General features: G+C 50.4%; 1 protein-coding gene across 1 annotated transcript in view; it reads right to left on the bottom strand.

Moving 5' to 3' along the window:
- Positions 1–14,677, bottom strand: part of MYO1H (myosin IH) — a 43,241-nt gene that overhangs the window by 8,767 nt on the left and 19,797 nt on the right. The window contains exons 13-19 of the mRNA XM_041003596.1: positions 13,737–13,828; positions 11,649–11,743; positions 10,000–10,046; positions 8,143–8,223; positions 7,442–7,547; positions 5,488–5,605; positions 436–549 (exon numbers count right to left, since the gene is read on the bottom strand). Of these exons, the coding sequence (XP_040859530.1) occupies positions 436–549; positions 5,488–5,605; positions 7,442–7,547; positions 8,143–8,223; positions 10,000–10,046; positions 11,649–11,743; positions 13,737–13,828 (653 nt within the window). The remainder of the gene's footprint in view (positions 1–435; positions 550–5,487; positions 5,606–7,441; positions 7,548–8,142; positions 8,224–9,999; positions 10,047–11,648; positions 11,744–13,736; positions 13,829–14,677) is intronic.

The following is a 14,677-nucleotide window of genomic DNA, read 5'->3' as shown; positions in this document are numbered from 1 at the left end:
AGCGCACCACAGCCATGCTCCTACCTCACACCAACATGATGGCACAACTGTGACCTCTTAGCTCAGGGATCCGGACTGCCCACCCCACCTCCCAGAAGAGGGCTCTACAGGAGTGGACAGATGGAGCCCTGTCCTGACCCATGTGACTGACCCAATGCCCCACATGTATACAGGTCCCCGGCTCAGACAACCCCCCTTCTGCAGTAATGACGACCTAGGAACACAAGGGGGCCATGTGGCCTGCCTGGTCCCCTCTTTATTTCCGTAGCCCAGCCAGCGAGTGGGGTTTCAAAGGGTTCTGTACCATCTCCTCCTAAGCACCCAGAATTGTGCTTAAATTGAGTGACTGGCAGCATTTGAACCTCCAGGCTATAGGCACACACAGATCTGTACCAGAAACATTTGAGGAAAAAACCAGCGGGCGGGGCTGCTTACCTCCCTAACTTGTACTCCTCGGGTTTGTAGCCGATGTACTTGATCAGGCGTTCTACGCCTTCTGCCGGAGGCCCGTGCCAGTGCGGCCAGGTGTCTGGGCACAGGGACTTGTACCTGGCATGGACAGGAAACAGATACTAGAAGCAGTGGCTCTACCTTCCTCCATCTGCCCTCCTGGCCGGAGGTCTGCTGAGCTTGGCTGTGGTGACTCAGTGTAGAACGCAGCCCGGTGATCACCAGAGCTTCCTCGAGTCCGACAACTCACGCCTGGCGAGGAAAAAGCAGGAACTCCCAGCCAACTGGGTGGGTTAGCTTATCTGCATACAACCGTGATTTCATCAGACACTCGGTCCTCTGTACCCATGGATTCCACTTCTGGGCAAAGAAGGCACTTGGAAAAGCTCGTGGTTGTCCTATACATGTGTGGACAGAATATTCTGGTCTCAATGCCCTGAACAACACAGTGTGAATAACAAAACTCTTCAGGTTTCATAAACCATCTGCTTACAGGCGGCTGAGCATACAGCATCTGTGCCAGTATGACATCATTTTACATAATGGATCTGGGACATCTAGGAATGTTAGTCCCACAAGCAATCCACTCTGGGAACAGAGCTGGGAGTTAACCCCAATCTCACTCCCAGGTGGAGGAGGCTGCTGCACAAAGTTCTTTGCAGAGGTGGAATGAAAAGGCAGTGTAATCTCAGTAAACGCTCTGAAGATCCCTTCAACAGTCAAGAATGATGAAAACGTGGACCCGTGCAAAAACAGACAAATGAACAGTTGCGCGAGAATGCTCATGGCAGAGGCCTGTGTGGCACAGCAGGTTAAACCAGAATCCCGCATCAGCACTAGTTCAGGGTCCAGCTGCTCCACTTCCAATCCAGCTCCCTGCTAATGTGCCTGGGAAAGCTATGGAAGATGGTCCAAGTGTTTGCACTCATGTGGAAGACCTGGAAGAAGCTCCTGGCTGCAGCCTGGCCTTTTGGTGAACGAACCAGTAGGTGGAAGACACACCTCCTCCCTTCCCCTCTCTCCCTCTATGTAACTGCCTAATGTAGTTGTTAAGGAAACAGTGTTCATAGCAGCCTCATTCAAAGATCTAGTTTTCTTTAAAAGGCAGATTTAGAGCGAGATCTTCCCTCTACTGGATCACTCCCCAAAGGGTCACAAGGGCTGGCGCTGAGCCGATCCAAAGCCAGGAGCCAGGAGCTTCCTCTGGTCTCACATGTGGGTGCAGGGTCCCAAGGACTCCGGCCATCCTCCACTGCCCTTTCAGGCCACAAGCAGGGAGCTGGATGGAAAGTGGAGCAGCCAGGACTTGAACCAGTGTCCAAGTGGGATGCCAGTTGAAAGGCAGATTTAGAGAGAGGATTCAGAGAAAGAGGTAAAAAAAAAAAAGCCTCATTCATCATAGCCACAAAAGCCAGCTGAACAGGCAACTTAATGTCCCATGCTCGGGAAGAGACTTAAGAACTTGGTTCCAGCATGTCAGTCCTTGCTAATGTACCTGTACTGCAAAGATCACCACAAGGCAGCAGGTGGTGGTGTTAGGAGGTGGGGCTTGCAGGAGGTGATAGGTCAGTGGGCGGAGCCTTTGTGAGTAGGAAGCCAGGGAGGGGCGGGAGGGAAGGTGGAGCCCACACCAGCCACCCCATCTGCCCCCCCCCCCCCCCCGCACCTTGATTTTGTACTTCCCATTCTGCAGTGTGTGAGCCACTAAGTTTACAGCAGCCACTTGGCCACGTAATGCTCAGGGCTGTCTCCCAACTGGGGTCCTCCCCGCTCCCCTCAGCCAACAAAGACACCCCTTCTGTCCTTCCCCTCCTCGGAAAGCAAATGGCCTCTCCCAGGAGGAAGTGAACTCCACGGGGTTGCATGTGGGGATTCTGTCTTGCTCCCTGCTGTCACCCCAGCACCGGCCCAGAGGAAGCGCTCACTAGGACTGACTGGCAACCACACTGAGCAGACGTGGCTCAAGTTCAAACACACACAGGAGGATGGTGACACCAAGTGTGTGTGTGTGTGTGTGTGTGTATGACAGGGGGGCTCCTAGCTGCAGCTGACATGTCAGCTACCCTCAGAACACTGGAGGGGATGAGGGTACAAGAATGACAAATCCTTGATGACAAAAGCAGTGGCCATAAAGACGTGCGTCCAGAAAGAAGAAAGAAGAAAAGAATCATTTAACAATTGCCAGGATGGCGACATGTGAAGGAATCCCAATATGAAGCCAAACCAGATAGAACTGGGATGACACAATCTTTCAGACCTGCAGAAATGACCATTTTAATTATGCCTCTAGGGAAGGCATTGCTGATAAAAAATAAAAAACAAAACTTGTGTTAGATGTGGAGGAGGGACTGACTGTGCAATGGCTCAACTGGCTGATCCTTTTCTTGCAAGTGCCAACATCTCGTATGGACGCCAGTTTGTGTCCTGGCTGTTTTACTTCCTATCCAGCTCCCTGCTGTGGCCTGGGAAAGCACTAGAGGACGGCCCAAAGTTTTGGGATGCTGTACCCTATGGGAGACCTGGAAGAAGCTCCTGGCTTCAGATTGGCTCAGCTTCGGCCATTGCAGCCATTTGTGGGGGTGGGGTGGGGAGCTGGTGAACCAGTGGATGGAAGATCTTTCTCTCTGTCTCTCGCTCTCTGTAAATCTGCCTTTCCAATAAAATAAATCAGTCTTTAAAAGAGCATATTTGAAAGGCAGAGTATGAGAGAGGGAGAGACAGAGCAGGGGAGGGAGTATAAAGAGACAGAAAGTGATTCTATCATCAATTCACTCCTCAGATGATTGCAACAGCTAGGACTGTGCCAGGCGGAAGCCCGGGGCCTGAGCTTCCATCCGTGTCTCCCACAGGGGTGGCAGGGTTCCCAGCCCTCGGGTCATCCATCCCCTGCCACCTTGGCAGGCACCTGCACCTGCAGCTGGGAAAGCCGCCGTCCAAGTGGTGGCCATGTCACAGTGCTGCCCCCTCGTGGCTATTTTGGTATAACCAGTTCATCAGATAAGTGTTGGTGTGTAAGCAACCGGAGGAACGTGGGTGGGTGTATCTCACGAAGCCACTATAACTTCCTGGGAGCAGACCACACAGCCCTCACGGTGCAGGCTAGGAAACAGGGCACGCCTCTGAAAGACGGGATTTGGACCTCCAGCCCTACACCCCCTGTGAACACCATCCCGTGAGGCCAATTCCCTCCAGCAGGCAGCTGCAGTCACTAGTGAAATCTTCCCAGTCAAGTCAAACCCAAGACAGATCCTGCTCACATCTGCCCCCTGGTGGCAGTTCTGTGCACTTGGCCTTGTGCTTCCTTGAAGGCTGAGTTAGTTAGGCCTTCAATGCAATGTGATTGTTTTGTTTGAACTGATCACAGCTATAGTGCTGAACAGACTGAGTTCCCTGAGGGATGCCATTTTATTTATTAGCCTATCCAAGAGACTTTTATATGGCATGAAGATATTTCAACAAGTGCCCAGAATAACAGAATTTCAAGATCAGTTTTGGTGGAGCTGGCATGGCAGCTCAACAGGCTAATCCTGTCTGCTAATGCCAGCATCCCATATGGAGGTAGATTCATGTTCAGGCTGCTTCACTTACCTTCCAATTCCCTTCTTTTTTTTAAGATTTATTTTATTTGAAAGTCACATATTCAGAGAAGAGGAGAGACAGAGAGGAAGATCTTCCGTCCGATGGTTCACTCTCCAAGTGGCTGCAATGGCCAGAACTGAGCTAATTCGAAGCCAGGAGCAAGGAGCCTCTTCCAGGTCTCCCATGAGGGTGCAGGGTCCCAAGGCTTTGGGCCGTCCTCAACTGCTTTCCCAGGCCACAAGCAGGGAGCTGGATGGGAAGCAGGGCTGCCAGTATTTGAATCGGTGGCCGTACGGTGGCCTAGTGATTAGCGTTCTTGTCTTGCATGCTCCGGGATCCCATATGGGCACTGGTTCTAGTCCTGGCAGTTCCACCTCCCATCCAGTTCTCTGCTTGTGACCTGGGAAAGCAGTCGAGGACGACTCAAAGCCTTGGATCCTGGCACCAGCATGGGAGACCTGGAGGAAGTTCCTGGCTCCTGGCTTTGGATTGGCACAGCACCAGCTGTTGAAGCCACTTGGGGAGTGAACAATCGGACGGAGGATCTTCCTCTCTGCCTCTCCTCTTCTCTGTACATCTGCATTTCCAATAAAAATAAAATAAACCTTTAAAAAATAACCCATATGGGATCCTGACACATGCAAGACAAGGACTTTAGTCTTTAAGCCACCGCACCAGGCCCTCCAGTTTCCTTCTTATGGACCAATGAAGGCAGAAGAGAATGGTTCAAGTCTTTGGGACCCTGCACCCACATGAGAGACCTAGAAGAAGCTCCTGGCCCCTGGCTTTGGATTGGCTCAGCTCTGGCAGTTGCAACCATTTGAGGAGTGAACCAGCAGATGAAAATTCTCTGTCTCTCCTCCCTGAAGATCTGCCTTTCCAATAACAATACACAAATTAAAAAAAATCATTTTTGGTGTACAAATGTTTAAAATACATGCACACATGAGGTGTTCAAAAAGTTCATGGAAAATACGAAAAATTCTGTGCATAGATTTCAAAATTTCCTACACACACACACACACAAATTCCACACCAAAAGGTGTATTTATTTGAAAGGCAGAGTGACAGAGAGAGGGAGAGAAATAAACAGGTTTTCCAACTAACTGGTATACTCCCCACATGGCTGCAAAACCAGGGTTGGATGAAGTGTCAGGCCAGGCCAAATCCAGGATCCTGGAACTCACCCAAGGTCTCCTCTGTGGGTGGCAGGGGTTCAAGTTCTTGAGCCGTCTCCTGCGGCTTTCCCAGGCATGCTGGTTGGGCACTGGATCAGAAGTGGCACAGCTGGGATGACATTCCGACACAGGAAGCCGGCACTGCAGGCAGCGGCTTTACCTGCCGAACCACAATGCCGGCCTCAAAGCTTCCTATAGATTCTGTTATTCCCAAAACTTGGTCGAGGACCCTGGCAGGTGCTCGAGCTCGTTGGCTTCAGACACGCACAAAGACCTTTACCTTTGCAAGAAGTGCTCGTACTTGCGACGGTACGCGAAGCCGGCCCGCCTCACCCGCAGGTGCTCCATGAGGCCCAGGTATTTGATCTGATGTCTTATGAGAAGATCATCAAACTTGCCTTCGGGGAAACAGAGGTGAGAATGACAGTGAAGCGCCCCAGTGGCTCCATTTCAGCCAAGACAGACCATGCGCTGCAAGCCGAGAGTCTAATTCTGTTTCTAAAACAGTGTTCGCCAACGTCATCTATCTTCACTCTGTTTGTACAAGGCAGAACGAGGGCTCTGCGTGATGGCTCAATGGTTAAATCCTCACCTTGCAGGCACCAGCATCCCATATGGGCACCAGTTCATGTCCTGGCTGCTTTACTTCCCATCCAGCTCCCTGCTTGTGGCCTGGGAAAGCAGTGCAGGATGGCTCAAAGTCTTGGGACCCTGCACCTATGAGGGGGACCTGGAATAAGCTCCTGGCTTCAGCTCAGCTCAGCTCCAGTCATTGCAGCCATTTGGGGAATGAACCAGCAGATGGAAAATCTGTGTCTCTCCTGCTCTTTATAAATCTAATCTGCCTTTTCAATAAAAATAAGTACATCTTTTTTTAAAAAGAAAATAAGTAAGGCAAAGAGAAAGAGAACTCCTGGTTTGTCTCCCCAAAACTTTTGATAGCCAGGAGCTTGGAGCTCCATCCGGGTCTCCCACATGAGTGGAAGGGATCCAAGGCCTTGAGCTGCCACCTGCTGCCTCCCGGTATGCACTTTGGTAGGAGGCTAGAGGGGAAGCAGAGTAACTGAGACTTGAACCAGGCACTCTGGTAGGTAGGCGTTACGAACAGCGACTTAACCACTCTACCCAACGTTTAACCCTTTGTGTTTTTCCAAAGAGTGAATTTTATAGGGGTTAAAAAAAAGTATGGATTTTTAAAATTTCCTTAGAAAACACTGTGAGATTCAGCTATCCTGGGCCTGGAGTCTCACATGGTAGCTTCTGCCTGGAAGGGACTCGGGTGGCTTGCCATATAGACCAGCTATCCAGTTTGTTGCAGTCTCCTCCACTCCCTATTGCCTTCCACCCAACCTGCTTTATGCATCTGCTATTCCTACCCAGCTCCTACAAGCCTTGGAGTGTATGACGTCATTCATCTCCATGGCAACAGCTGAGCAAACATCCACATCACGGACCATCCTAGGAAGCAGTTCAACAGCTGGAAAGGAGTATTATGGCTCCTTCCCACCGCCTGCTCCTGTCCAGCTGAGCTGTGCTGCTCCTCAGGCTGCAGTGCCTGGGGTCTGGAACCCCACCCAGGTTCTCCCACAGAGAAATCAGGGACGCAAGCGCCTGGGCCATCCTCTACTGCTTTCCCAAGGGAGCTGGATTGGAAGCAGAGCAACTGGGACTCAAACTGGTGTTCTGATGTGGGATACCAGCACGGCAGGTGGTAGCTTAACTTGCTACTCCACAATGCACCTGTTCTCTACTATTTCCAATGGACAATGGAAAACCGTAGGGGAGGGGAGGGGACAGGCATTTGGTACAGTGGTTAAACTATTTGTGATTCTACCAGCACCCTACCCTGGGTGCTTGGATTTCAGCCTCTGCTCTGCATCCGATTCCAGCTTCCTGCTAAATGCACACCCCAGGAGACAGCTGGGATGGCTCAAGTAGTTGGGTTCCAGCCCACCCATGTGGGACATCTGGATGGAGGTCTCAGCCCCTGACTTCGGCCTGACTCAGGCCTAGCTGTCGCAGGCATTTGGGGAAATGAATCAGCAAGTGGGAAATCTCTCTCTCCTTTCAAATAAGATAGATTTAAAGGCAACATTCAAATATCTTTTAAAAAAAAATGCAACGCATTCCCACGCATGGGACCAGAAGCAAGCCTTTTCGCCCGCACCCTCTTGGCTGGCCTCACTTGGCCATTTTTTCTCCGAGCTCAGTGCCCAGAACGAGTCGTAACTCACTAGGTTCTTTCCTCTCGTTGGGCTTGATGCAGCGGATATATGAGGGCTCCTTTGAGATAAGAATTTCCAGGAGGCTGCTCAAGCTGTTCTTAAACTGCGTCCCCACCTGCCCAGAGAGAAAGAGAGAGAACAGGAGCTGAGTTGGCACCGCAGCTCCCCGGGACAATACAGAGAAGATGGCTGGGGCACAGGGCCCTGCTCACTTGGCAGGTCACCTGCTCACCTGGCCTCCTGGCCTAAGAAGTAGAGAAAAGCAGCCTTGCATCAAGGGGGGAAGTTGGACAAGCCATTCATGCAGGACATGTCAGCATGTCCGCGAGGATTGCTCGGCGGAACCTGCATTATCGCTGAAGCTGCCACTCAGCATCACTGCCCCGAGTCAGGCCTCTTTCAGGACATCTTCCGAGGCCCTCCCCCTGACCCCATGATCATCAGCCTGAGGAGGGAGAAGAGCTTGGCTGACTAACCCCTGAGCCCTGCACAGTGCCTGGCCTGTAGCAGGTGCATCAGGGAACACCTTCACGTTCATAAACTGGTGCGAACCTTGCAATAAGTACATGCTTAGTAGATCCCAGTAGAGAGGGTTGCCTTGGGAATGGAGGAGAGTGGCATCCAAGGTGCAGGGGGCTCGTGGCCAACACCCCTGCCGGGGAACTCTCTGATCCCACTTCCGGTCCTTCCTGGGCATCTCATCCACTCACCGTGGGTGGCCTCCGGCGATTCTCCAGCTCGGCCGCCAGGAAGCATTCCTTGAGGATGCTGTTCTTAGACCTGCACAGCACCTGCAAGGGAAACAAAGGAGTGTTCTTCCCCTTGGGCCAGCAATAGCCAAAGCACCTGCAGGCAGGTTGCAGAAGTACGCACTGGGCAACAGCCACCTGCGTCATGGGTGCCAGAAGATGCTTCAACTGGGACAGAGGGGAAGACGCAGGTGCCATAGAATGGGGTGCATATTGGGTGCTGCTATCAACAGGTCCCTTAGGATGCCCATATCAGTGGAGTGCTGGTTTTGAGTCCTGGCTCCACTTCTGATTCCTGCTTCCTGCTAACATGCACCCTGGGAGGCAGCAGCTCACACAGTCATGTTGCTGTCACCCCAGCCATGGGGGAAACCTGAACTGAATTCCCAGCTTCAGCCTGGCCCAGCCCCAGTTGTTACGGGCATGTGGGGAGTGAACCTTTCAAAGGAATATTTAAAAAAAAAAACTATAAAAGGAAAGCTTCACCCTACTGTATCCACTGCATTCTCTTCTTGCCAAGGCTATTTTTCTTCTGCTAAGACTCAACAAGCATTTCCCCAGTTGAATTCAGCCACTACAGAGTGAACTGGCTCTTTGCAAAGTTTTGACATGAAGTGACAAGAGGAAGGTGCAGATGTGCACGGTGTGTGGAGAGTGAAAGCGAGAGATCTTCCTTTTGTGGGGACTTCTACCAATGGCTGCAGTGGTCAGGGCTGGGCCAGGCTGCAGCCAGGATCCTGGAGCTCCGTCTGGGTCTCCCATGTGGGTGGCCAGAACCCAAGCACATAGGCCATCCCTGCTGCATCAGCAGAGAGCTAGATGAGAAAAGGAGCAGCTGGGACTCGAACCAGTGCTCCGATATGGGATGCCAGCATCACAAGCAGTGGCTTATCCTGCAGGGTTGCAATGTGAGTCCTTATTCTGTCTTAGAGGTCAATTCTGATCCAAGCTCCAACACAGAGGAACCTTGACAATGTTCTGCCAAGTGCCAATGAGCCAAAAAGAAATGATGACTGCCGGTGGTATGCGGACTGCAGACACAGACGGAAGGACGGTGCTGGCCGGGGCCAGGCCTGAGGGAAGGGCAAGTTGTTGGGTAAAGGGGATCGAATCTGGGGCTGGCACCATGGCTCAACAGGCTAACCCTCCAACTTCAAACATCAGCACCCATGTAGGTACTGCTTCATGTCCTGGCTGCTCCACTTCCTTTCCAGCTCCCTGTCTGTGGCCTGGGAAAGCAGCAGAGGATGGCCCAAAGCCTTGGGACCCTGCACCTGTGTGGGAGACCCGGAAGAAGCTCACTCCTGGCTTTGAACTGATTCAGATCCCACCATTGTGGCCATTTGGGAAGTGAACCAGCAGATGGAAGATCTTTCTCTGTCTCTCCTCTATAAAATTTCCTTTTAAATAAATCTTCTTTTTAAAGGGGGTTGCATTTAACTTTTGCAAGAAGAGTTATGGAGATTCATCTCAAGGTGAATGTGCTTTAATGTTGCTGAACTGCAGGCGGCAGCTTTACCCACTGCACCAGTCCCCTCCCCCCCCGCCCTCCATTCCATCTGGGAGCCTCGTAAGGACTAGGACCCGGTCTTATCCACCACTGAAATCACAGGGCTGCCCGCCCGGGGGTCCCACACACTTGAGCCTGGTTGCCAAGCGAAGGGCTCACACAGAGGTCCGTGAATGTGTGGCCCGGCCATGACACTAACGACAGAGTTCTAACTCCACAGTGCACAGCTGAGAAAACACAACAAATCCAAAGCTGTTCCCAAACTAGGTCCCCAGGTGGCACCCCGAGCCCATCACAGACCCACTTACTTCTTTCAGATGTCTGTAGAGGAGGTCGTTGTTTTTTTCCAGGAATCCTGTAAAACATCCAATTTAAAAAATCATGAAAAAAAAAAAATCAGTGGTGACCATGAAAAAAAAAAAGCCTTTAAATCTTTAGCTTTTCTTCTAAAAAATCATAATTCAGATGGCAGAGGGAAACCCTAAAAGTAATTTCTTAGGGTTAGAACCCAGCTTCCCAACCTCGGCACCCTGATTACTTGGGGCCATGTGATGGCCTGGTAGGATGCTGGGTCACATTGCTGGTGGCTGCTCACACTGGATGCCAGTAGCACTTTCGCCATGTGGGACAACCAAGAGGCTCTCCAGGTCCCCGCCGACAGCCCCGGGCTCATATGGGCAACAGCCGAGAAAGTAGGTCCTTGGAACTGAGCTTAGGACGCGTGGTAGACGCAACCCTGACACTGCACACCCATCACAGCCTTCGTGCCGAGACTTGTGCGCATGTCACAGTCCAGTAGCAGTGAGATACAAATGAGGACCATCCAAAAATAATGGTGGAGGGGTTGGAAGGGTAGAGGGGTGGAGTGGTAGAAGGGTGGAGGGGTGGAGGGAGTAAAGTGGTTTGACATCATCAGTTGAGACGCCCATATCCAAGTGCCTTAGGAGTGGGTCTCCCGTCCTGCTCCCTGCTAATGTGTACCACGGGAGACAGCAGGTGTTGGCTCAGATTGTTGAGAGCCCAAATTTGAACTCTAGTTCTGTCACTTACCGGCTGTGTGACCTTAGATATGTCATTCAACTTCTCTGAGCTCACTTTCCTCATGGATTGAAAGGAGGATACTAATTCAGGCCACATCACAGAGATGAAAGAATTTAGGATGGGGGTGGGGAGGGTGGTGGTACAATGGCTCAATTTGCTAATCCTCTGCCTGCAAGTGCTGGCATCCTATATGGATATTAGTTCATGTCCCAGCAGCTCCACTTCCCATCTAGTTTCCTGCTTATAACCTGGAAAAACAGTAGAGGATGGCCCAAAGCCTTGGGACCCTGCATCTATGTGGAAGATCCATAAGAAACTCCTGGCTCCTGGCTTGCGACTAGCTCAGTTCTGACCCTTGTCATTTGGTGAGTTAAGCAGCAGATGAAAGATCTTTCTCTGTGTCACTCCTTCTCTCTGTAAATCTGCCTTTCAAATAACAAAACAATCTTTTCAAAGGCAGTGTCTGGAAGAAGCACGGGTATAGAAAGCAGGTGAGTTTGTGGCCTGAGGCTATAGTGGTTGCTCAGGGAGGCAGGATAGGGGGAATGGTGGGAACTGGGAACAGGGCTTCCATTCTGGCTGCTGAAATGTGTAAGTGTAACTGCAGCAAGGGCTGGGCAGATGGCTGAAATGCAGGTGGATACGGATGGTGCACAAAGTCCATCTCCACAAGGGGCTAGAGGGGCCTTCAACAGAGTTCACAGAAAATGCAGTTTTGGGGGCTATTTTGAAAACCACACATACCTATTTTTATAGTACACACTTCCCCTGAAACTTTCAGAAACCGCTCGGATATAAAATTATCAAGGAAATGAGAAAGTCTTTTCCAACGGCACAGGTGAGTGTGCGGTCGGGGTCCTTTGGGACGGCCACGAGCTGCTTCTCCGGAGCAGCTGCTGCAGCCCCGGCCACTCACCCTTGGTACAGTACGTGACCTCCCCTGCGTAGTGCAGGAGCCGGAACTCCATCCAACCAATCCTCTTGCGGCCCTTGGGACCGGCCAGCTTCCGGCTGCAAGAGACACACAGATGGGTGCAAAAGATTTCTTCTTCTGAGAATTAAAAATTCCTAAGTGAGCCACAGAAATGCATGCATATTAAAGATGAAATAAAAATAACTAACCTGATTCAGACTCTGATTAGTCACAAAACTTTATACATGAATACAAAAGTGGTTCAAAAAGTTCAGAGCAAATGGAATAAAAGTGGGATATTTTTTGGTGCAAAGAAATTGAAATGGCACGCACCATTCGGAAGACTCTTGGTAAGCAGAAATTTCATGGAGAATATATCATTATAAAACTAAGCATGGGGCCCTGCGTGGTAGCCTAGTGGCTAAATCCTCACCTTGCATGCACCAGGATCCCATTTGGGTGCCAGTTTGTGTCCCAGCTGTTTCACTTCCCATCCAGCTCCCTGCTTGTGACCTGGGAAAGCAGTAGAGGACGGCCCAACATTTTGGGATGCTGTAACACATAGAAGACCTAGAAGAAACTCCTAGCTCCTGGCTTTGGATTGGCTCAGCTGCAGCTGTTGCATCCACTTGGGGAGTGAATCAGCAGATGGGGGATCTTTCTCTCTGTATCTCCTTCTCTCTGTGAATCTGACTTTCCAATAAAAATAAGTAAAAAAAAAATTATGCATGAACTTCAATTTTTAAAATTTATTTGAAAGAGACAGACATACATACAGAGCTTTCACCTACTAATTCACTCCCCAGACACCCACCATAGCTGGGACTGGGTCAGGCAAAGCTGGAAACCAGGAGCTGAATTCCAGTCTCTCACGTGGGTGGCAGGAGCCCAACTACTTAGGTCCTTGAGCCGTCACTTGCTGCCTCCCAGGGTGCACATTAGCAGGAAGCTGGAGTCAGAAGCGGAGCCTGGACTTGGACCCAGGTGCTTCAAAATGGGATGGCCCAAGCAGAAGGTTAACTAACTTGTGTGCTCCAGGCCCATGATGGATTTCAATTTATATTTGCACCCCCCCCCCAAAAAAAAAACCTTTTTGCTAAGTTCCATTTTCCCGTGAACCTTTTGAAAGTGTGTTCACGTGTATCCTGACAGCACACGTATTCTCAAGCGCACGAGGCAATGGCGTTCTTGCATCCAGACGAAAAGACAGAACATTGTGAGGCTCCTAAGCATTCTGACCCTGAACCCTCTCCGCTCACAACCTGACCTCTAGTTGCCCCAGTTGCTTTGGCAAACTTCTGTAATCTCTGCAGTGGGGTCATCTCGTGTGTCTCAATGGACGCAGTTACAGGTGAGTCTGCTGAACGAGGACCTGTGCGTTCCTTTGTCGGTGTATGTCTGCTTTGTCCTCCATCCTGGCTTTTATGCGACTTCATTTACTTAACCTTTTGGTAATCTATAACAAGTCTGCGAAAAAGCCACTCTCACCTGTCGAGTCTCTACCACAGCCAGAAATTGCGTGAGGCTATTTATGATGCTATTTATGATGCTATATTATCACCCCTGTCTTGTAGAAGGGCAACACAAATGCAGCAGTAAGGTGCTGGTTCAAGTCACATATCTAGAAAATGGCCAAGCGGGGATGAGGTCTTTGGGATTTCAGAACATACACCCTTCAGTTCTTCTCTCCTGGTCTCTAAGTTGGTTTCCGGTTGATTTGAGTACTCAGTACTGTGTCTCTTTCATCTGCACCTGTGGTTATACAGGTACAAATGAAAAAACCATGGGGTTATATATTTCAGGTCTACGTACATCACTGCATTTTTAAAAGAGAGAGAGACTATCTCACATACGTGGTATGTATGTCCAGAATACAGCAATTGTCCGGAATAAAGCAACTTGTAGAATCGTCTCTACGTGTGACTCATCTGCGTTGGATCTCTCCTGACGAAGGTGGGGACGTGTGTGAGTTGGGGGGGGGGGGTCACACGAGAAATCCATGAAAACGGCAGCTGTACTCGGGGGAGCCTAGGCACTCGCCCAAGACAACAGACACACGACACGCAACTGCTCATCCAATAAAGAACATACGTTTGGAAGTGTGCGTGCTTGCCCACTTTCTCCTCCAACTTCTCCAGGAAACTCAAGTCTGTAGCATGACCAGGGCGAATGCATTCCTCATCCTTCCAAAGAAAAAGAGAAACCTCAGTCCACAGCATTGCACACCAGCGACTCCACATGTAAAGGCTTTCACCAGCCTTGGCAGGACATTCTAGAACAGACTGTTGGGGCACACCGGGCTAACCTGCCCCTTCTGACACTGGCATCCTATGTTAGAATACTGGATCAAATTTGGATTGCTCTATCTCAGCTTCAGCTCCCTGTTAAAGTACCCCAGAAGGCAGCAGAAGATGGCCCAAGTCCTTGGGCCCCCACTCTCCACGTAGGAGACCAAGATGGACTTCTGGGCTCCTGGATTTGGTCTGGACCAGCTCCATGGCGGGTATTTGCAGGGAGTAAACCAGTATATGGAAGGAATCTTTTTGGCTCTTTCTCCTTTTCCATCCTCCACTTTTCAAATAACTTTTTTCTTTTTTTTTTTTTTTTAGCAAAAAAGCTCTAAGACCAGTTGGGCTTACCCTTTCCTGTCTCTCAAGCCCTCCTGTTCCTAGATTCTGTCCTCAAGAGTAACAACAGGTCATGGGTCATCTCAGTCACTGACACACGATTCAACCCAATCTGGGTTAAAGTCAGGGAGCTAACTATTACAAGTTAGCATTCTAACACTTTCTAATTCCATCTGGAAAACCAACTACAAGCAAGCAATAATTACTAAGCTCTTTACAAGTATCAGTCCAGCGACCCATGCCAACACTGCGCAGAAACCTGGATGGTGAATTCCCCTTGCCCTGGTGTCTACACGGCACAACCCCTCACCTCACTAAGGTCTTTGCTCAAATGGCCCCTTCCCACTGATGCTCCCTCTTCACCCCCAATTTATATTACCCCAGAATGAGATCCTTCCCGCTGCC

The sequence above is a fragment of the Ochotona curzoniae genome, unplaced genomic scaffold (assembly GCF_017591425.1).
Source record: "Ochotona curzoniae isolate NIBS_2020 unplaced genomic scaffold, NIBS_Ocur_1.0 scaffold_274, whole genome shotgun sequence".
Taxonomy (NCBI): Eukaryota; Metazoa; Chordata; class Mammalia; order Lagomorpha; family Ochotonidae; genus Ochotona; species Ochotona curzoniae.
This window is presented reverse-complemented; position numbering and strand designations above follow the sequence as displayed.